This window comes from Lithobates pipiens, unplaced genomic scaffold (genome assembly GCF_037356315.1).
Source record: "Lithobates pipiens isolate NorthernLeopardFrog02 unplaced genomic scaffold, aLitPip1_a1.2 Scaffold_1, whole genome shotgun sequence".
Lineage (NCBI taxonomy): Eukaryota > Metazoa > Chordata > Amphibia > Anura > Ranidae > Lithobates > Lithobates pipiens.
Window position 1 is genome coordinate 19,679,252 of NW_027507685.1, and position 24,189 is coordinate 19,703,440.

Here is a 24,189-nt window from a genome sequence, read left to right on the forward strand (position 1 = left end):
TCTTCTTTTCATCTATCATCAATTTATAGCCACCAGAACAATGAAAGATAACTGTGTCATAGCTACAGGACAAAAAAATGAGTAGGCTTTAATTATACAAAACATTTCACAAGTCTTACCTCCAATGAATTGTATAGCACCATAAAACCTCCCAGTCATTCTGGAAATAAGATCACCAATACAGCAGCCTAAAACAGAAGCTATGGACACTACGAGCAGTAAAGCGCAGCCAATACCAGTGACCAGGGTGCAGATCTGCCAGGATAGGCTGGGGATGGAACTAAAGCTGGCATATCTTCCACACTCTTCCAACATCACCATGTTCCTTTTGTCCGTTTGAATTGGATAGGTGCACCTGCGAAAAGTGCTGAATGAAACCGGTTTTCCCATTTGGAAGCCATAAAGCCAGTAGGGCATGAAAAAGCTTGTACAGCTTGTGGCTGCTGAGAGAAATGACAGCAGTGCCCAGAGGGTACCAAGTACAGTCAAGCTGTTTGCCATCTTTTACACCTGTCCTTCACAGCTCAATGCTTTTACAAATAAACTCTACAAGGGTTTGCATAGTTATGCAACTCCATTAGCACTCATTTGTCTTTCCTTGCTCCTCCTGAGTCCTGAAGTAGCACAATGATCTTCTACTGTGAGCTGGGTTAATCTTTTTCTTTCTTGCCCTAATGTCAACTGTTAAAATATATGCACGTCTGTAGAGAAATCATCCTGAGGCATAATTGTCTTCATCCTCCACTGGCTGGCAGTTCTGTAGTCTCAGAGAATATTGGCATCTCTTCTTTCCAGCATTATCTTATAAAACTCTTTTATTGTAACCACTAAAGCAGATTCTTCCTGTTGAGGGGCAACATAAGGACACTGGGTTAAATTACTCCATAGCAATTCAAAGAAAATTCACTGCAGGTGCAGAGTTCTATAGGATCAGTCAAAGAGATATACTCTATAGTCTTTCTTCAATCTATAGAGACAAATGCCATAAAGCTGTCACCTGTCATAGATAACTATTACTTGTAAAGTATTTTTTTTTATATATAGTATCGAATGGATTGGAATAAACTGCAAAAAATTATGGAATATGATAAAGGGTCAGGCCATCCAATTACAAGTTGTGCTTTATTGACTAAAGCCTCATACACACAATAGGACTTTGTACAAACTTTCCCTTGGATTTTTGTACAAAGGGTACAAAGGATTCTGTACACACGATCAGACTTTGCTCCATCTGACTTTTGTTGCCAGAAAGTTTGTCCGTTCGCACAGCCAACAAAAGTCTGATGAAAACCAAAAAAGTTTGTCCTATGGAGCGTACACACGGTCGGATGTTGCTCCAAAACAGCTAATTTGCATGTTTGTTGTCAAAAAGTCTGATCGTGTGTATGGGCCTTTAGTTGGACCCTTGCTTCTTGTGTTTTAGTTACTCCAGTATCAAGATTTCAGTGCTACAATTTCTTCCCCCATAAAGGCTGCAGCAGGTGTGCAGTCCTAGGAACGTGGAAGTATACTTAAGGCCCATACACACAATCAGACTTTTTGACAACAAACATGCAAATTAGCTGTTTTGGAGCAACATCTGACTGTGTGTACGCTCCATCGGACAAACTTTTTTGGTTTTCATCGGACTTTTGTTGGCTGTGCGAATGGACAAACTTTCTGGCAATAAAAGTCCGATGGAGCAAAGTCTGATCGTGTGTACAGAAAACCATAGGACTTTTGTACAAAGTACAAACAGGCATGCTCAGAACCAATGCAAAAGATCAGACAACAATACAGAAGTTGACCAAAGGTGGCGGTAAAGAGCAGAAAAACCACATGATCTGGTGAAAGTTGGCTGAAAAAGTCCTGCTGTGTGTATGCAACACAAGTTCAGGGCCGACGCCCTGTGTACAAAAATCCAAGGGAACATTTGTACAAAGTCCTATCGTGTGTATGAGGCTTTATAGGCACCTCAAGGATCGTAATAAATCTAAAATACAATGTCCTTATTGAATACTAATGATAAAAACTTGGTCTTAAAAAACAGACATTCTGTCTTTATGGAAGGAAGTAATAGGAACTCATGTAGATTTATGCCTCCAGCATCTACCAAAAATAAAATATCATTTTTAAGTGGACTGACCTTTTAAATGGGCTCTTTATTTAAATGAAACATGGAGCCCCCTTAAGCACTCACAGGCACCCTCATAAGAAACTGTATTTATTCACCCAAAATGTCTCTAATTCATGTGCTTCGTTCTCCGTTTTGGTGAAGCTCATTTGACAATATTGATATGGAGGTTTCACATAAATAGAAAATGGAACACATAAATTAGGGACATTTTTGATAAACTAAATGGCATGCGTTTGGAATTGTACTAAATTAAATTGCACATTATTTGACTTGCTAAGCTATTTCTAGACTTGCCAGGCTTCACAAGTTTGTTGCACAATTGCAGCAAGTCCGCATTGCATGACTCCATATCAAATTTCTTTGCAAACATTCTGCAGGTCTGCTGCAAGTTTTGGTTCAGTTATGTTGTGCAATAGTCATCCCCCCATGGGGTAACTGTGAATAGCAGAGCTCTTGCTGTAGACTCGCCACTGCAACTTTTCTTATTAGCCCTTGTACTCGGACATTCCGATGATGGATTTTGTCCGAAACTGGTGTTGCATACACATGGTCGGACAAAGTTGTCGGAAAATCCGATCCTTCATAACGTGATGACGTTAATTTGTTACGACGGGACTACATTCAGGCTAGTAGCAAATAGCTTTGGTCTAGTAATTTGAATTGAGCATGCGTAGCACTTTGTCCGATCGGAATTCTCTACAAATGATCGGACAAAGTCCGATCGGATCATGTTGTCGGAAAATTTTATAGCCCAGCTCTAAAACTTTGTCGGTTGGATATTCCGACGGAAACAGTCCGATGGAGCCCACACACGGTCGGATTATCCAACAACACGGTGTGTACAAGGGCTTAGAGACTTGCCATGCAAATTTGCTACAAATTGGAAAAGCGCCAACTAGAACTTGTGCTTCAAGTGCTCAGCAAGTGTACAACTTGCCAGTGAAAATGTGCAGCAAGTTAGCAAGACTTACAATTCAACAGTGCCACAGATTTGTGGCAAGTTATCCTTGCTAGCTGGGTACCTATTATGACATATTTTAATGAAGCAATAGACTAAAGAGAGAAGTTGGCAGGGCAAAGAAGATGGGAAGCAAAATAACAAAAGTATCCGTTGACTCTGTCACCAGATGCTGACTATTGAGACCTGACTCCTGATGCTGGCTATTGCCTCTAACACCTGACACTGACTATTGACCTTGACTACAGATGCTGACCTTTCACTCTGACACCTTACTCTGATTGTTGACACTGACCATTGACACCTGACTCTTGGCACATGATGTTGACTATAGACCCTGACTCCTGATGCTGACCATTGACTCTGACACTTGACTGAATATTGACTCCTGTTTCCACCTCCTGAGAGATGATACTGACTATAGACCCTGACTCATATTTACTCATGTGATGCTGACTCCTGACTATTTACTCTGATACGCGATGATAATTATTGACTCCTGATGCTGACTATTGTCACATACCTAGTAGGAGACTGAATTGATGAGGTTGGCCCCTCTTGTATCTCCAGCCCCCACTGAAGGGGGAACAGACGGTGCCCAGGGACAGGAGGAACACAAGTGGTGGCAGGTGTCGATAGCAGAACTTTCAGCAAGAGATGCAGGCTTGAGAATTCAGGCAGAACCGCAGGCCAGCCCTTAAAGGCCAATCCATAAATAGTCCAACCCATAAATAAGCCCGTCTGATGCCAGAAAATTGTGGACACGCTCCCGTGTGCATGCATTCCTGCGCATGCACACATGTGCGCACCTATGCTCATTCCTATGAGCAATGCTATGTGCATGCCCATATCAATGCGCCAGCAGCCATACTGGAATTCATTTACATTATTGTCTTTAACAATTTATCCTGATCCTGACACTTTATGCTGACTATTGACTCAGACTCCTGAGTTTGATTGTTTACTAGATATTACACTGCTCCAGGCACACTGGAATGTACCCTTTTGTATAATTTCCGGACTTTGTTGTGTGATCAAAAAAATTATTATCTGAGGTAATTAAGGGTCTGTTTTATATGTGGGCATTCTACTATTTAACTGTGTAGACCACCAAATAAGAGAAAGAAAAGATAGTTTCATGTGTCCAGAACTATAAGGAGCCTTGTGACTCCTCTCAGTATTCCCTAAACTCCTAACCCTATGTGTTGGTGTTATTGAGTTACAAAGCCTATGCCCTCATGTATTAGGAGCCTAATATATTAGGGGGCATCTAGCCACCATCTTGTTATAGACAAAGTTAAGGAACAATTTTGTTTTCAGTGCACAGCTTATTTCATAGTTCAAATATGCTCTGCTAATTTACAACACAAGTTCCTCTTTTTTTTAACTCCTGAACCATTCAATGCTTCAAAAATTCCAAGTGACATGGCAATGGTTGCCTAAACTTCCTCAAATTTAAAAACTAGAATTTCATTTTTTGAGCTCTATCAAGCATTGGCAGACTAATACAAAAAAGGTGTCAACTTATGTCAATTTATAATAAAATTGTGTTTAGGAGATGGTTAACCTTCTAGCTTCTGGATGAATTGTATTTTTCTTTTTGGTTATTTTATTTATGATGTATTTTGTGCCTACCCAATGTGGTATGTAACTCATTATTTAAGCTAATGTACCTGCCTTATAATCTCATGCTATAACAAACCAGAACAATTTCCTCTTTCTAATTGTTCTAATGCATGTGTTGAAATAAAGCATTGATCAAAAATGACAAGGGGTCTATTGTCCCTGAAAGAAAAGAATGTTGTCTACTTTGCCAGGACACCTACAGTTTTCTCTCCGAATTTAGCCACATATGTCCAGAGGTGGACAAACAAGGAGAGGAAAACAAATAAGGTGTTATCACAATTAATCTGTGTGCCTTTAAAGTGGTTGTAACCCTAAAAAATCCTGTTTCCTTATAGCAGGTTAAACAGCACAGTGCTTGTGTTGTCTAATCTGCCACTCTGGAAGCTGTAAAAAAAAACCTGGTTGAACCTACCTGTATCTGCCCTCCTCTTTGTAAACTAATCACGGTTTATCATGGCTGATGAGCCCTGATACCGTGGTCAGTTTACGTGCCTCTGTCATCCGCAGCTCTCCTCTCTGCTCTCCCCTGTCCTCCCCCTCCCCTCCCTGCCTGTCATCTCAGCAGTCTGTGTGAGATGTCTTTGCTTTTCCCCTGACTCTGTTAGTAGAAAACTAAAGTTTTAAAAAATTTCAAGGATCAAAGATCTTTACCAAGCTGGACCTTCGTTCTGCCTACAATCTCATTAGGATCAAAGCAGGAGACAAACGGAAGATCGCTTTCAATACTCGTTCAGGGCACTATGAGTGTCGCGTGATTTGCAATGCCCCCGCTGTATTCCAGGAGTTCATAAACAAAATTTTCAGAGATCTACTCAACGCTTTTGTTGTTGTATACTTGGACGATATACTCATTCACTCTAAGGATATACAGCATCATCTCTGCCATCTACTCACTGTTCTCCGACGTTTAAGGGATCATGGGTTGTACGCCAAACTTTCCAAGTGCTCTTTTTACCTACCAGAAATACCTTTCCTGGGTTATATAATTTTGTCCAATGGATTCCAAGAAGTTCGATGCAATCTTACTATGGCCCAAACCTACCACTTTAACCTCCTTGTCGGTATGATTATTTTTCAGATTTTTGGCGCTGAAAGCGGTACCATTATTTTGCATGGAAATTTGGCGTATATTGTTGGCTTGTAATTCTTAGGAATAACTCACTTAAATCTGTCCAAACCAGAGTTTAGTAGACATTTCGGGTATGATAAAGTTTGAAACACAAAATAATAAATTATAATATAATAAATAACTATAAATAATTATACCAAATAATAATATAATAATAATAAAAATTATTCAATAATTTAATCAAATCAAAAACACTGAAATTTGCTCAGTTGCAGAATTGTCGCTGTCATTACTGTTCAGTATTTGATGACAGATCTCCCCACAAATCACAATCGCTCAATTCTGCGAGTGATTCTAATTTATTATCGCTGTTTTCTAGCTGGTCTAAAACTGCTTTTGATGTAAAGGGGCAGTTTTGGTTGCTATGGAAAATCTCCAGTTTCCAGGCAGAAAGAACAGTTTTTATAATATAAAAGTGCATGCAGGGCACTGGACAAACCACTAGGGACAAATGAGATGTGAAATAATTCACTTTTAAATTTGTTAGTTTCACTTTTTGAATTTGGTGCCGTTCTCTGTCCCCATGCATTGCAATGCTCGCGGGGAACGGAGTCCGGCTTCATGATGAATCGAGCGGAGGACAAGCCTCTCACACTGCGGGGAGACATAGCTGGATCCAGGGGTCAAGGTAAGTAAGCTCTTCCTGGATCCTGCAATGCGATCTTGAGTCTGGCTCGGGGATACCGCTTTTGGTTCTGAAAATCCACTCGAGCCAGACTCGGGAATACCGCCAGGGAGGTTAAAAGAAATTCAGCGATTCATTGGGTTCTGTAATTATTATTGGAAGTTTATTAAGAATTTTTTCAAGATACTGGCTTCCATCACTGCTTTCACTAAAAAAGGGACCAACTGCTCTCTGTGGCCTTCGGGAAGCTCTGGAGGCATTCAATCTTCTAAAGTCTGCCTTCTGCTTCCTGTACTCTGCCATCCTCAGCCTTCTGCTCAATTTTTCTTGGAGGTTGATGCCTCCGAAGTAGGCACCGGAGCAGTATTATCTCAACGAGAACCTACTTCCAACAAACTTCATCCGGTTGCCTTCCTCTCCAAGAAAATCTCTGTCATAGAATAAATTATGACATAGGGAATAGAGAGCTTTTGGCTATAAAGCTAGCATTCACCGAATGGAGACACTTATTAGAAGGTACAGAAATTCCGGTTGTGGTTCAAACTGACCATAAGAATCTGTCCTACTTGGAGAAAGCTCAAAGACTGAATTCCCGCTGGGCACTTTTTCCTCTCCCCGTTCAACTTTGTAGTACTATACATTCCAGGCAGCAAGAACACCAACTCCAATGCCCTGTTTCAACAATTCCCTTGTGAGAATCTGCAAGTACCTCCAGATCATATTGTTCCTCCTGAACAAATTATTGCTCAACTGGATACAACTCTACAGAGGAACTTGTTGGCTGCCCAATCTCGGGCACCTTCTAATCTCTCGGTTCTGCCCAATACCTTGTTTGTTCCCCTAGAACTACAGAAATGGGCCCATTGGCAGATGTTTTCTGGACACCTTGGTATCAATAAAACCTTCCTACACTTGAAATCCCTGGTTTGGTGGCCTACTCTAAAGAGGAATGTTATAACCTTTGTTAGAGCTTGCTTGGTTTGTACGGCCATCAAAATGCATTGATCGGTTCCACTAGGTCTACTTTCCTGTTCCTCATGCTCCCTAGACTCATATTAGGATGGATTTTTATCATGGACTTACTCACATCCATTGGAAATACCGCCATTTGGGATGTAGTAGATGGATTTTCTAAGTTGGTCCACTTCATTCCTATGCTCGTGTTACTTTCTGCCCCCAGTTTGGCTCTATCCTTAATTGAAAATGTCATCTGTTTACAAGGCATTCCTGTCAATATTGATAGCGACAGAGACCCTCAGTTCATATTCTCATTCTGGAGGGCCATTTGCAAACATCTGGGGATCAGGAATTCCCTGTCTTCAGGATACCACCCCCAATCCAATCCCCAGACGGAAAGGGTCATTGAAGATTTGGAGATCTAACTATGGGCTTATAGCAATGCTGAACATGACAACTGGAGCAAGATGTTACCTCTAGCTGAATTGGCGCACAGTTTGTAATGGCACTCTTCCCTAAGATGTTCCCCCTTCCAAGCTGTGTTTGGGTATCAACCCAGGTTCCTTCCCTTCCAGTCTTCCCTGGTAAAGGTACCTGCGGCAACCAACATGGTGTCAAGATTAAAGAAGCACTGGAGGAACATAAGAGGTTCTGCTGCAGTCTGTACACTGATATAATGGGTTTGCGGACTGTAGCAGAAAACCTGCTCCCCACTTTCGTCTTAATCAGCTGGTATGTTTGTACCCCAAGAATATTAACCTGCGGCAGCCCTCTCCCAAATTAGGTCCTAGATTTATAGGGCCTTTTGCATCCTTCAGCAAGTCAATCCAGTGGCTTATAAACTTTGCTTGCCCCCTCACCTTCATATTCCCAATACATTCCATGTATCCTTGCTTAAACCCTTTTGTAAGAATAGGTTCTCTCTACCCTTTAGACCTCCTCCGGTCTCGGTGGATGACCATCAGGAATACGATGTTAGTAAAATTCTAGATTCCTGACGTAGGGTAGACAATTGCAGTATCTAGTGGACTGGAAGAGCTACTCCATTACAGAAAGGATTCATGATGTTCATGCCCCTCGGCTGGTCAAGTCTTTCCATGATGGGCACCCATCCAAACCCAAATAGGGCAGAGAGCATCTTTGTGTACGGGGTACTGGCACACTGTGTCCAGGATTTGATCCTGGGATCTGGTGTTCTTTGGACAATTCCCTAATGCCTGAGTCACTGAGGAACTTCCATTTGAGTAGACTGACCAGTTGTAGGCAGTCACCTGCTCTAGTGACCCTATAAATCTTCACTCCCCCTTCCTGCCTTCGCCCTAGTATAGGTCCTGTTTCCTGGGGTTAAACATATAGTATGTCTGGTTACTGTCTTGTGCTTGTTCCCGACTACACTTCTTGGACCACTCCTTTGGATATAACTGATTGTTTTTGCCGACTTTGCCTGTTCCCGACCCTGCCTCTTGGATTACTCTTTTGGATTAATGCTGATCGTGGTTGCTGGCTCTGCCTGTTCCCGACACCTCTTCTTGCTATACCCCGTGAACTGCTGCCTTGGTTTGCTGACTTCACCCTCTACTAACTGTGAGTTACTTGTTTGGTATTCCTTGATATAGCCTGTCTGCACTTCCTATTGTGGTCCCATATTTCTGGCTGCAGGATCTGAACTGCCCTTCCAGCTGATACTGGGATAAGAAGACTGCCGATCAGCAAACCGGAGAGATGGTTAGAGTATCCTGGCCGACCTGACAAAAACAAGCATTACATTCCCTTTTTTTATTTAATAAGCATTATAAAAATAATTTTTGCTGAAATTTGTCCTGAAATTTCTGGCACCAAAACACCTACGTCAAAAACAGCTAGTTTGCCAGAGCTAAAACCTAACATAGCCGAGTGCTACCATGAAGTAAGAGATTCCAAAAGTATAGATTTCTCCAGGTTGCCAAAATTCAAACACTTTTAAACAGACTTACTTGATGTGTAAGGTTTTTGAATATTGGGTTATAAGTTAACCTAGTATGGTTAGTATGTTATGATGGTCAAAGCATATTCTTTGCAGAAACCAACATCACAAAAACTACTCATTTGGAACATGACTTTTCCCTGTTCTGAGGAGCACCTTAGGCAAACGCATTGCTTCTAGGTTTTTTGGCTTGATTGTACTGTACTGGTGGCAGGGCATATGATTCTATGTATACTTTATCTCATTAGGCAAACAGGAAAGCAACAAGGGCCCTATGTATCTGTTTTTTCATACTAAGAACTTCAGACATTTTCCCAGAGCCATGAATCAGCTTCAGACTTTTAGATCAGGTCTGATGTCAGTGGGTGGTTTTTAAGGAGTAGCACCAATTTTTAATAAAAAGTGATACAAAAAGTAATATGTGCAACAACTAGTATTTGGCTGAATTAGCGGGCCAGATTTAGCTTTCTATTTGACTTCATTAGATATCATTATACTGCCCATGTGCTGCATCCACATTAAAAGAGTGAATGTAAAATTATCCAAGTATTGTGCTAACACATGCATCTGCTGTTGGTGGCATCAATTTTATTTATGGCAACATGACACCTCCATTATAGCAGATGTTTCAGCAACAAATTTAAATACACTATTTTTAGTGGACCTGTACCCCCATCACCATCATTTTTCCCCAAGAACACCGGCAATGTCACGAGGTCACAAGCACCCATATCAAACCAGACCACTTTTTTTTCGATATTCGCATAAGAAAAGTAGATGCGGGAACTAGCTAGTTGTATATAATGCCACACCTGGGAAGGGCTTTTGTGTTCCCTTATCAAACTAGGTGTGGTAAAATACCAATATATTAACAATCACTGACACAACGATACATGCCTCCGGCCTGTTCTTCCTAAAATCTGTTTGTTTTTTTCACCATAATTATGTTGCTGCTAAGGGACAGTCTGAAATAGGTGACCTTGTTTCAATTTCTGTCCCTGTACAATAAAGTATTATATGTGTTTGCTGAAGTTTATATGCTGTTATATGCAGTTACTTCCTTATTTCTTTCTAGTTTCTTTTTTCCATCTGATTTTTTTTAAATATAGAAAGAAAATGTTAAACATAAATATAAAAATACCTTTTCGAACAGCAAGTGTCCAAAAAATCCATATCCAAAATAACTGTACATCTCATTAACATTATTATGGTAGCATTACTAACTAAATTTCTCAGTATTACACCATTACAGCACTGTTAATAAAATAACAATTATCTTACCAGGATAGTTTACTGGGGCGTTTTCCTTACATTAAGAGCACTACTGGGAGTTCTAATGATATAAAACTATTAAAAGAAGATCTGACTGAATGAGCACACATTAGTGGAACATTTAAACTACATGTAAAACTCCAGATTCCACAATATCATTTGTATTTAACCCAGTTCTCTCCAATGCTTTGTTTTAATTGAGCTTACCCTAGATATGTCACACATGTGACAGTTATAATACTGTGTTAAAAGGCTTAGCTGACAATCATTAATACTATTGTGCTGCTTTAGCATAACTGCATTAATGCGCAATATTTTGCACATTAGCATGCATTGCGTTAAGGCAGCCTGTTTTCTTGACTGGACTGAATAACATACCAAAAGGTGCCTGTAGCTTTTCTGACAGTGTGCACTGCTCTGCAATGCAATGCCTGTTTGTTGGCAAGATGCATGGGGGTGCTGTAACGAAATGTCCCACACTCCGCTTGAGTGCTTTTGTCATATACCGCTTCCTTCAGTCTGAATATAGATATCAGATATTCCAACCGCTGACAACCAATAACTAGGCAGTACTCGTTTTGGCTGATGAACATGAACTGTTTATTTGAACATAGGCACACAGAGACATTCAAACTTCTCATCAGTAGACTGTCCAATCAGCAGGGAGAGCTGTTGGAGGAATTACTCCCCTCTTACAGCTAATCCACATAGACCTATACATCCCATAATAGGTTGCTCCCAAGGCAGACAGACACAATAGAACAATGGGATACAGCCACACCTAACAAACACATAGCAACCCCCGCCGCACCTTAAAACATCTAGCAATGGTCTCTGATGAACAGTGGACATTATCTTCATATATTCTTTAAGTCAGACTGGGGTTCGCGGTCACTCTGTGCTGCTAATAGAAACAGGGTAACTTACACATAGGAGGGGCTGGGGGAGCTGGACAAGGAGCTTCCAGTGCTCTTCAAGGTAACCTGGGTTCCACGAGCCCCCCACCCAAAGTGCCTCCCGTCACAGGTGCCATTCAGAATGAATCGCACCACATCGGACCAATGCATATAACATTCGATGATTACATTCACACAGTATGAATTAGCCCTAATGAAAAAATTTTAAATAATAAACATGATAGACCTTTTTAGTAACACAGGGGATAATGAACCTTACGTTATATCTGCCTAAAACATTATTAAAGTCATCCTCTACTTTCCCCACATTCCTTTGTAGGAATGTGTATGTCAAGACAAATAAAAAAAAAAAACACATCTCTCCAATACATGTACATTTCCTCACCTTAAAAGATGCTTCATGCCCAGAAAAATAACTGCTAAGCTGCCAGAAATCCAGTGTGTACCAAACTTCCTGTTTAAGCTGAGAACACAGTAAGGCTGATTTACTAAATGGTTTGAGAACATTCACTTAATAAATTGTGCCTCTTGTGCACTAAAATCCCAATCAGCATTGCCAACTCTGTCTGCTGAAAAATGGAACTCTGCCTATCCTTATCCTCCTTGCCCCCCTCCATGTACATTGATTTTTGTACCAGGGAATATTGCTTGTGTCTTGACTTCCAAAGGTCTGCCTACACATCATGTAGGGAAGGGGTCTTGGTGGATGTGGTTCTGTAGGACATGTCTTTTTCCGTAGTACCTGACCTCCCAGCATCTATCTCTGCAAACATTTTACAAGCTTCGTAATGTCATAGGGAGTAATAAAAGCAACTCACTTTAGGAATAAGAAAAAAAAATGTTGGGATATGCTCTAGAGGTGGAGAAAGAGATTTAGAATTAGATTTAGGTAATGCCTGTATACAGTATATTCTTTAAGATGATATTATTATCTAATTGCTTCCCCTCTGTCCTGCTGCACTCAGAGTCCCCCAAAGTACTGTGTGAGATCTGATTTTGATGAATCCTACACCATCTGTGCACACTTCCATAGAGAGCCATAGAGAATATCACATGTTCCCCAAATTTACAAAGTACAACTATACCTCTGGGATTTGGAGACAGATTGATGCATTGAATGATGGTGACAAAGTGGAAGGCAAGAAAATCTCCTTAAGGATCCCTGTTGTAAAATGAGTCTGATGAACAATTATAAATATTAGATGGCTTTGCAAATATGCAAATAAATGTCCAACATGCTTTATAAATAGGGCAAATGTTCCCCAGTGATTTTACATTGCATTTCTTAATAAATATGTATCTTGACACATCAGGCTTCTGTGTCTGGCTTATAAATACTGTATATAAACAGACATATGATAGGAGATATATACAGCCTTGCCCAAAAATTTTGAGAATTACACAAATATTACCATATTTATCGGCGTATAACACGTGCCTCAAGTTTAGGAGGGAATTTTGTGGAAAAAACTTTTAGGAGGGAAATTTAAGGAAAAAAACTTACATTTAAATGCCCATCAATGCAGCCTTATCAGTGTCCATCTGAAGCCTCGTCAGCATCATTTGCAGCCTGTCCTCATTGCAGCCTTGTCATTGCAGCCTGTCCTCATTGCAGCCTTGTCATTGCAGCCTGTCCTCATTGCAGCCTTGTCATGCAGCCTGTCCTCATTGCAGCCTTGTCATGCAGCTTGTCCTCATTGCAGCCTTGTCATGCAGCCTGTCCTCATTGCAGCCTCGTCATGCAGCCTGTCCTCATTGCAGCATCGTCATGCAGCCTGTCCCCATTGCAGCCTCATCATGCATTTGACAAAGCGCAGGAGCGCGAAACATGTAAGCAGGAGAGTCGGCATAGCAACCTTCCCCTTCACAGCCTTCCACGTGACAAGCCTCTCATGTGATCCACAGCCGCTCGGACAAGCGGCACTGCAAGCAGTGCAGCGTTCTCCAAGCTGCCTATGTGTACAGCTGATATCATCTGGTGACTAAGCTTGATCCTTACCACCTAGCGTGCAGCATTACACCTCTGCCTCCAAGCCGAACGCTTCAGATGGAGCTGAAATAAACACCTCCCCCTCGGTCATCAGACTGGACTCATCAGCTCTGCAGCCCATTGAACACCTATGAAGTGAGTGTCCCTAGGAACGTTGTTCCATTCGTTTACACTGACTTTTTGGGTTCTTTCAGATGATTGATTGCATTCATTAGGCATTCGAAAGCTGTGCACATTGGTCTTTGGTTTTGACCTTTCCAAAGTTATAATTGAGAGATCTGAGGAGCTTTTCATTATCAAACATCTGTCCGTTTTATGATTGGTGTTTTTTATGTGTTTGAGATCCTGCAGGGATCAGATGTCTGTGTTCATTTTTTACATTTAATAAATGACATTTTAAAGTCTTTTTCACATCAATCTACTAGTCCCTTTGATGCGCTGTTTTTGATCGTTTTTTCAGCCTCGTCATGCAGCCTGTCCTCATTGCAGCCTCGTCATGCAGCCTGTCCTCATTGCAGCCTTGTCATTGCAGCCTTAGTGCATTGTCCGCTTATTTTTTTTAAATGGCGGCGCCCAGAAGTTCGTGGCGGCTTTCGGCCGCTCTCGGACCTTCTCGGTGGCTTTCGGCCACCTTCGGCCCTTCTCTGTGGCTTTCGGCCGCTCTCAGACCTTCTCAGCGGCTTTCGGCCGCCTCGGCCCTTCTCGGCGGCTTTCGGCCGCTCTCGGAAGGCCAGAGCCCAAAAAATTGTGCGGAGATCACGGAGTATCGGCATATAACACGCACCCGCAATTTTCCCCTGATTTTAAGCGGAAAAAAGTGCATGTTATACGCCGATAAATACGGTAATTTTATTTTTACTGAAGTATAATTACAAGCGTTTCATAAGTGTCAAAGGCTTTTATTAAAAATGACATTAAGTTTATGCAAAGAGTCGATATTTGCAGTGATGACCCTTCTTTTTTAAGACCTCTGCAATTCGTCCTGGCATGTTTTTTTGGGTTTTTTTTTTGTCTCTTGAGGATTGACCACAAGTTCTCAATGGGATTAAGGTCTGGGGAGTTTCCTAGCCATGTACCCAAAATGTTGATGTTTTGTTCCCCAAGTCACTTGTGCCCAATAAAAGGGGCTTGACCATGTTTGAAAAGGCATTGTAACTCACCAAAATATTCTTGGATGGTTGGGAAAACTTGCTCTCAGAGGATGTTTTCATACCATTCTTTATTAATTGATGTGTTCTGTGAGTGAGTGATACTCCCTTGGCTGAGAAGCAACCCCACACATAAATGGTCTCAGGACTTAACTGTTGGCATGACACAGGACTGATGGTAGTGCTCACCTTTTCTTCTCCGGACAAGGTTTTTTCCAGATGCCCCAAACAATCGGAAAGGGGATTCATCAGAGAAAAGGACTTTACCCCCATCCTTAGCAGTCCAGTCCCTGTACATTTTGTAGAATATCAGTCTGTCCCTTATGGTTTTTCCTGAAGAGAAATGGCTTCTTTGCTGCCCTTCTTGACACCAGGCCATCCTCCAAAAGTCTTCTCCTTACTGTGCATGCAGATGCACTCACACCTGCCTGCTGCCATTCCTGAGCAAGCTTTGCACTGGTGGTGCCCGGATCTCACAGCTGAATCATCTGTAGGAGACAGTCCTGGTGCTTGCTGGAATTTCTTGAGCACCCTGGAGCCTTCTTCACAGATGTAGTGGAAATGTTTTTTTACGGGATTAAGTTAATTTTCTTGGCAAAGAGGGACTTTGCAATTAATTACAATTCATCTGATCACTCTTCATAACAATCTGGCGTATATGAAAATTGCCATCATAAATACTGAGGCAGCAGACTTTGTAAAAATGTATATTTGTGTCATTCTTTAAACTTTTGGCCAGGAGTGTGTATAGATAGACAGACAGATAGATAGAGAGATAGATAATGTTTTTTAACCATGCAAAACTTTTAGCAAAATAGTCAAAACGTCCACAAAATAATGTCACACGTGACGCATTATCATAAGGCTAGAGAACATTTTGATAGAGCATAGAAATGGTGTTCTCATTCCACATTTGCGCTGCTATTGATAAGAAATCAGAAGTGGGTTTCTGCATGTCAATATTTCTACGGGAGATAACTGCTAACTGAATTTTCTGTCGTTTAGACAGTAAGTGGTTTCCTGCAAATTTATCATATACATTAAGGGAGTGAGAGCAACAAAATCAAGCAACTTGTGACCCGACGATTTCTGGGGAACTACTATTCCCAACAATCCCATACTGAGGTATACTATTGTGTCCAAATGTGGCAGACAGCATATAGCCCCTGTCAGTAGTACTGAACATGTAACATGAGAAAAAGTAAGGCTCACTTCTTACTGATCTGCATCTAAGAATGCTACAGTGCTATACATCTCATCCATTGGCTTCAATACTTTGAAACAAACATGCAGATTGGGAGATCTAAATAAAGTCAGAACATCTGCTTTGCAAACTTGCTCCAGATCAGTAGCTCAAAAGACACTAAAGCTAGTGGATCAAAATGTCAGCTAAGCAACTAGCATTTTCAGAAGAAGGCAGGAAGGTTAGACACCATGCTATCTCAAAATACATTTCCTTGAAATAATTACAATGCATATTAATTCAAATTCATAATATACTACTAACATCCATCAGATTAGTGATACAAGGAAAAATTAATATAATCTTTTAAATTATACAGCTAAAATTAAATGGAAACACAGCATTATTATTTATGTTATTGCAATGAATATAATAAACTAACACACTAGAGTAGCAATTCATTATTAATATTATAATTACTCTTTCAGCTTGACTATATTTAAGGGAAATAATGAATTTACTAAATAATGTTCTTACCAGAATGCCCTATCACTGCTTTTGAATACTGGCTTGTCCTCTGCTATAACCGGAGCAGTCGATTCACCTTGCAAAGAGAGGTGGAGTTTGTTACAAAGAAAATCCAATAAATTACAATGATGATGAACCTAAGAGGTGCGTCTGACAGCCCTGGGAATCTGCCTTCTCCAGTATGTAAAGCAGAATAATAAGCAGGAATGGTAGCTGCTCTGTAAAGGGAGGACACATATGTACAAGCAGACAAAAGTGTAATCTTTTAAAGCTTTGTGCTAATATTTAAAATGTAATTTACTGTTTTAACCACTTCAATACCAGGCACTTAAACACCTTCCTGCCCAAACCAATTTTCAGCTTTCAGCGCTGTCGCACTTTGAATGACAATTGCGCGGTCATGCTACACTGTACCCAAATGAATTTTTTATCATTTTTTTTCCCACAAATAGAGCTTTCTTTTGGTGGCATTTGGTCACCTCTACGGTTTTTATTTTTTGCTAAACAAATAAAAAAATACAGAAAATTTAGAAAAAATATATGTTTTTTTTGTTTCAGTTTCAAAACTTTGTAAATAAGTAAGTTTTCTCCTTCACTGATGCGCACTGATGGGGCTACACTGATGGGCACTGATAAGGCGGCACTGATGGGCACCGATGAGGTGGCACCAATGAAGTGGCACTGATGAGGTGGCATTGATGGACACTGATATGTGGCACTTATAGGCGGCACTGATGGGCGCTGATAAGCGGCACTGATGAGCGACATGGATGGGCACTGATAGGTAGCACAAATTGGCACTGATAGCTGGCACGGATTGACATGGATAGGCGGCACGGATGGGCATGGATAGGCGGCACAAATGGGCATGGATAGGTGGCACAGATGGGCATGGATAGGCAGCACATATGGGCATGGATGGGCACAGATAGGCGGCATGGATGGGCACTGATAGGTGGCACAGATGGGCACTGAGAGGCGGCACAGATGGGCACTGATAGGCGGCATTGTGTTGTTTTATACTGTACTAATGGATGCCAATCAGTGCCAAACAATAATGCATGCCAATCAGTGATGCCCATTGTGGGCACTGATTGGCATCCATTGTGGGCACTGATTGGCATCCATTGTGGGCACTGACAGGAATCCCTGGTGGTCTAGGTTGGCATACCTGTTGCTGGGCATCCCTGGTGGTCTGGTGGCATCCCTGGTGGTCCAGTGTGGGCATCCTCGGGGGGGCTGCGCTGATAATCGATCAGCACAGACCCCCCCTGTCAGAGAAGCAGCCGATCGGCTCTCCTCTATTCGCGTCTGACAGACGCGAGTGAGGAAAAGCCGATCACCGGCTCTTCCCATTTACACTGTGATCAGCTGTGATTGGACACGGCTGATCATGCGGTAAAGACTCTCCGTCGGAGACTCTTTACTGAGATCGTAGTTGCGGGGTGTCAGACTGACACCCCGCAACAACGATCGCCGCGATGCGCGCCCCGGGGGCACGCAGCGGCTCAAAATCCTGATCACGTCATATGACATCCGGTCAGGATTTTGAAACCACTATGCCGCCGTGCTTTTGTTATAGGGTGGGCGGCAAGTGGTTAATCTCTTAAAAGAGAAAATTACTATTTTAAATAATATTTTTTTCTATTCCTTTGCTATTGGTCTCAAATGCATTAGAAACTGAAATAAATAGCTCTTACCCACATAAACTTTAAAATCTGATTGCTGACTTCATTTTTCCAGGGCAATCTGTTAACCAAGGGCAACTGTACTTTTTTACCAAAATTTAAGAAAGAGTACAGATTAGGCCATATGTGAGAATAATCCATCATCTAATTTTCATTACACCGAAAAAAGTGTGATCACAATGCTTGTCTTGCTGCTCTAGGCTTTGGATTCAGTTTCCACCAAGAACCCTACTTGAATGGAGGTTGTATACCCTCCCCACATCTGTTTCCATTTACTTCCAAAAACTATTAGCTATACAGATATGTTAAATGGCTTCCACTCAAACGTTTGTTTATGACATTGTATTTTGAACACCTTTGTGAGATGGGGACTGAAGTGAATGTTTCCACTTTCTCTGCAATGCATTGTGGAAAAGTTAGTACTCTGTAAAGTGAGCGCGGGAGCAAAAAAAAGCGTGTTGCAGATGTACCTCCCAACTTTCTGAAATTTTTAGAAATCAATAGACTTGTACTCCTGTAAAAATAGAAGACACTAACTGCTCTCACTAAACGATGCCCTGTGTGTAGATTGACATGCAAAAAACAATGATAAACAGTGGCGCTAGACTGATGTATATAGATAAATGGCAACTTGGATAAATTATGTTAAAAAAAACAATTAAAAACTCATATAGGTTAATAGTCCATAGATTAAGTCCATGATAAGTGTTCAATCAGCACTTGGAAGCAGCATCCTTAGCCCTTGTACACACGGTCTGAGATTCCGACAACCAAATCCGTTGGATTTTGTCCGATGGATTTTGTCCGACGGATTTTGTCCGAAACTGTTGCATACACACGGTCGGACGAAGTTGTCGGAAAATCCGATCGTTCAGAACGTGATGACGTTATTTCGTTACGACGGGAGTACATTCAGGCTAGTAGCCAATAGCTTTGGTGTAGGAATTTGATCTGAGCATGCGTGGCACTTCTCTACACATGATCGGAGTATGTCCGATCGGACCAGTTTGTCGGAAAATATTTCCAGCAAGTTGGAAAATTTGGTCCGACTGATATTCCGACGGAAACAGTCCGATGCAGACCACACACAGTCGGATTATCCGACAAAACGTTCCGATAGGACACATTCCGACGGATTCTCCGACCGTGTGTACAAGGGCTTAGAGAGAAGCAGTGGACTCTGTTCCTGCTGTAGATTGACATGCAGCTAACCTTCCTATCCTCCAATAAACCAGACTGTGCAAGCAATTTCCAAGGCTTTATTTAAATGAGCAGGGTGAGGTGAAACTGGAACAAATAGAAAGAAACATACAGTAAGAATACCATTAGATATAACAATAGTGTCTTCTGTTGCTGAGGTTTGTGACAAACACTGTAGAGTAGCAGTAGATCCGGTTCTTGCCAGTGATGCTGCCACTTAGAAAAGACAGGGATGTAGCTGTCCACTGTAGACATGTGTTAAGTTGATGGCTGGGCTTTGCAACTGTTTCTTCTTCACATGTGCTCCTGAAATGAAGCCAAAGCTTCCCAGGATGCATGGGACTACTTCTTTTTGGAGTGAGGGATAATGGGAAGATAGAGCCCTCACAGGTTCATACACCAACACCTTTGTTCAGGCTACTGCAAGTGTGGTGTGCAGTGTTGCCAACCGTCTGTATTTTTACTGGCAGCCAGTAAAAAAACAGGCAATTTTCTCCTGCCATTAAAAAGAAAAGGTTGCCAGTAAAAAATATGACTGCAATGCTCAGCCCTACAGTGTGCTCTGGCGGCTCTGGTGGAGGCGGTGCCTGAGCATGTCCAGTGATGTCATGGTGCAATGGAGCTAAGCAAAGCGACCAGAGCCTGGTGTGTGAGTCTGAGGGATGGGAGCAAGGCAGGCCAAGAGTGGGGCCATTAGTGCTGTTTGGACTGGAGGGACCACCTGGTTTAGAGAGAGACTGTCACTGTGACTCAGGAAGGAACGTGTTCTGTTGGTAATCTGTACTGCTGCACAGTGCTGTCAGTATCACTGTGAGAGTCAATTTCTTTTTTTTTTTTATCTTTTTTTTATTTCAAAAGACACAAAAATACAAAACACACATCTTCTCCAGATGTATAAAAGTAAGAAATGACAGGAGTTCAAATATATCAAAATAACATCACTCATCGAAATCATAACATTTCAAAGTATCAATATATATATAACATGATGGCCATACCTACCACTCCTAATGGACACCTAATCTTCTTACATTATTTCTCTATGCCTAGGTGTCTATTCCATCATGCTATAACCTGTTGCCATATGTGTCCCATGCTTCTTGCCTCAAATTTTCTCAAACTTAATATACTAAAAATAAAATCCCTCAAAAAAAAAGGGAGGAATTATATTTTAGTTGGGGGGGGGGGGGGGGGGGTAAGGAGGAGATGGAGGAAGCGAATGCGCTCCCCTCAAGATATTACTCCAGAGAGGTCCATTTGTCTCCCCGACTTTCTTCAAATTGGCCCCATGATATTATATTTATTTAGTCTACCATATCGCTTTCAAACAGGGTCTGTCCCTCATCTGAAAAAATGTACATGTTCCAAGAGGTCCATGTCTTAATATAACGTTCCTTTTGGTGCCGGTTAGTGAGAATTAAATCCTACATTTTCTTAATTTCCTCGACCTTTTTGAACCACATACCGATAGATGGCACTTGCATAGATTTCCAACATAAATGAATACACATGCCTTAGCTGCATCAAGAAGATGGCAAAGGACTGATTTTTTGTAAATTCTGCTTGGAATATTAGATGCGTGAAGCAAAAAAAAAATCCGGATCAAACGAAACTGAGAGTCAATGTCATGTTTCTGTGCCACCCATTCTAATTTCTTGTGCTCCTGAGTCCGGTCCCTGAGCTACTTAAATACTATATTGACTACCGCCGTGTCTCCCCCCTCCCCCCCTTTTTTTTCTTTTTTTTTCTTTCCTCTCTCGTTTCCCTCCCTTACTCTTATTCCCTTACCCCTTCTTCCCCTTCTGTCTCCTCTCCCCTCCCCTCTCTCCTTTGTCATTACTATTACCCTAGTCCTGTCATCCCTCAAGAAAGTGGAAAATTGGCGCGGGGCCTCCCGCATTTATTTACTCCAGGGGGAGCAGTATGCCTTTTTCGAGCTAAAGCAGATATATGTGGATTCCCTATATTTAGGCCCCCGATTCTTGAACCAACCTGCAAGTTATATTCATGACTCCCTTAGTGCACTTTGTTGTTATGTTGAAATGCTATATGCTATTGTTTGTAATACGGGGTCCCTGCCCCATGTTTGGTTTCTTAATAAATTTTATATTTGGAAAAAAAAATACTACATTGACAATAAATATGATATTTATTTACAATAAGAAATATGTTTTTTGCCTTATTATCTACCTTAAATCACATTGCTAATTACATATTGTACTTGTTTGTAGCCTAAATAGTGAAATTTGTACTTAAGACTGTCATTTTGTAACTTTTGGAAATGACAGTTAAAAACTTGGCTGTGCCAGTAGATTTTGTGTGTCGTGTCAGTAAATTTCAATCTGTTTGGTGGTGTGTGTCATCATTGTTTGTATGGAACACTCAATAAATGGACTTCAAGAACATCGGTGTGCAACCAATTTCTTTCCTTAACCTCTTGAGATCCACGCTATAGCCGAATGACGGCTACAGCGCGGACCTCCTTTGCCGGGACTACGTCTATTGACGTCGTCCCGTGCACGAGCGGCCTGCGCGCCCCCTGAGGGGAGCGCGCGGTGCGCTCTGTGATCGGCGAGTCAATCAGACTCGCCTGATCACCGATCCGAGCAAGGGGTCGATCCCGACCCCTTACCACCTGATCAGCTGTCAGCCAATGACAGCTGATCATGTGACAAAACAGAGACGGTAATCGGCTATTTTTCCTCCTCACGCTGACAGGAGGAGGAGAGAAAAAAAAAGCCGAACACCGGCGGCCGTGATCGGGACATCAGTGCCGATCACAGCCAGTGTATCAGTGCCCACCTGCCCCCTGCCAGTAACCCCCAGAGAATTAAAAAAGTGCCACCCAGCAGTGCCCATAATGTCACCCAGCAGTGCCATACATCAGTGCCCACAGTGCCATACATCAGTGCCCACAGTGCCATACATCAGTACCCACAGTGCCACCTATCAGTGCCCACAGTGCCACCTATCAGTGCCCACAATCTGCCTCAACAACATTTCTGCACCTCAGTGCCACATATCTGTGCCCATCAGTGTCATCTACCAGTGCCCATCAGTGCCCATCAGTGTCACCCATCAGTGCCACCTATCAGAGCCACCTATCAGTGCCACCTATCAGTGCCCATCAGTCCCATCTATCAGTGGTACCTATCAGTGCCCCTTAGTGCCACCCATCCGTGCCACCTATCAGTGCCCATCAGTACCGCCTTATCTGTGCCCATCAGTACTGCCTTATCTGTGCCTATCGGTGCCACCTTATCTGTGCCTATTAGTGTCTCCTTAACTGTGCCTATCAGTGCCCACCAGTGCCGCCTATCAGTGCCCACCAGTGCCGCCCATCGGTGCCCACCAGTGCCGCCTCATCAGCGCATTTCAATGAAAGAGAAAAATGACCTGTTTGCAAAATTTTATAGCAAACTATTAAACATGATTTTTTATTTTTTTATTTTTTGCATCTTTTTTTGTTTGTTTAGCAAAAAATAAAACTCCCAACTGTAATTAAATACCACCAAAAGAAAGCTCTATTTGTGGGAAAAAAATGATAAAAATTTCATTTGGGTACAGTGTTGTATGGCCGCGCAATTGTCATTCAAAGTGCATCAGCGCTGAAGGCTGAAAATTGGTCTGGGCAGGAAGGGGGTTTAAGTGCCCAGTAAGCAAGTGGTTAACCAACAAATAAGTCTATCCATTGTTGTAGGGTAGGGATGCACACATTGACCACCAGGTGGAGCCCAAAACACAACATTAAATACTGTGTACTTGAGCCTAACCCTGCATGTTATGCAGCAGTTATGGTACTAGGACAGTGGCTTATGACGCTTGTACTAAAGAACATTTTTTCTTATGTGAGCCATGCCAAAAGAATTACCATTAGGAAGAAAGGCGGTGCTTATAAGAGGCCAAGGCAAAGAGGCAGCTTTTCCTTGTGTACTTTTCAGCTACACATTTTGCCCCAATCATCATATGACTTAATTTAAATATTTACATTATTCTAATATGGGTAAAGACCAGTAAAAGTGGTGATCCTTGCAGAGGTAGGTTTCTTTGAACACCAAAGGCTATATGTTCACAGGCTCCAGTGATGGAAATTCGACCCTGTCCTTGGAAGATCATATTTTTGTATAGAAACATAATAGTTGGTACATAAACAAAGTTGACTGGTCTGGACAGGAGCCTTAGTAAAACCTATTTAAATTTAGCACTCCACAAAGGCTGAATAGCCTGAACCTAAGGGCACTTTAATATGCTTGCAAATAGTAATATGCGCAGACCGTACTTTTATTTCTCATGTATTGATTCTGCTAATGGATGGGAATAAAGCAAGAAAGAAAAGCTATTTTGGCTCCATGTGGACTGTGGCCATAATTGCCGAGAAGTTTAAACAGCTTCTTAATATTTAATAAGATCTGAGAGGCTGAGGGGAAGATTTACACACGTCTTCAAAGTGATGGTGTAGCTTAGATGTTCTCTCATTATTTAATAATACAGTGCACAGAGCAATGAACTGCTGTAACAGATAGTGACGTGATATTTGCTTTTAGTAATGCTAGTGTACTCATTAAATGAACAATGCTGTCTAGTAGTGGATTACTCCTAGGGATGCCACCCTACCACCAACCTTTGTGGAGTAGATGTGCCCATTTTATGGGGCAATTTAGCGTTAATCTATCATAAGCTGGCACAGCACTATCACAACATCTGGCAAGAGTGTTTGCTCCCTACCCCGGGTGGAGGACGCACCATCCCTGGTGTTCTTTTTGCGGTTGTGGCCTTTCCATTTGCCTTCGCTTCTGAATAAACTTCTTTCTTCAAGTGCAGACTGTTTCCATATATTTTGGTCATCATTTTACCTTTACAATATATACTTGGGGGTTGCGCCTCCTTCT

The 24,189-nt window shown here is 41.7% G+C and overlaps 1 protein-coding gene across 3 annotated transcripts in view; it reads right to left on the bottom strand.

The window, feature by feature from the left end:
• The window catches only part of LHFPL1 (LHFPL tetraspan subfamily member 1), a 30,780-nt gene extending 14,194 nt beyond the window's left edge, over nucleotides 1-16,586 (bottom strand). The window contains exons 1-2 of one of the 3 annotated variants that reach the window (XM_077481013.1): nucleotides 16,422-16,586; nucleotides 120-843 (exon numbers count right to left, since the gene is read on the bottom strand). In XM_077481013.1, the coding sequence (XP_077337139.1) occupies nucleotides 120-501 (382 nt within the window). In that variant the 5' untranslated portion in view covers nucleotides 502-843; nucleotides 16,422-16,586. Of the gene's footprint in view, nucleotides 1-119; nucleotides 844-11,948; nucleotides 12,031-12,648; nucleotides 12,746-16,421 lie in introns of those variants that run through there. The other 2 variants (XM_077481094.1, XM_077481179.1) reach the window with 2 other exon arrangements.
• Between the last annotated feature and the right edge of the window lie 7,603 nt (nucleotides 16,587-24,189).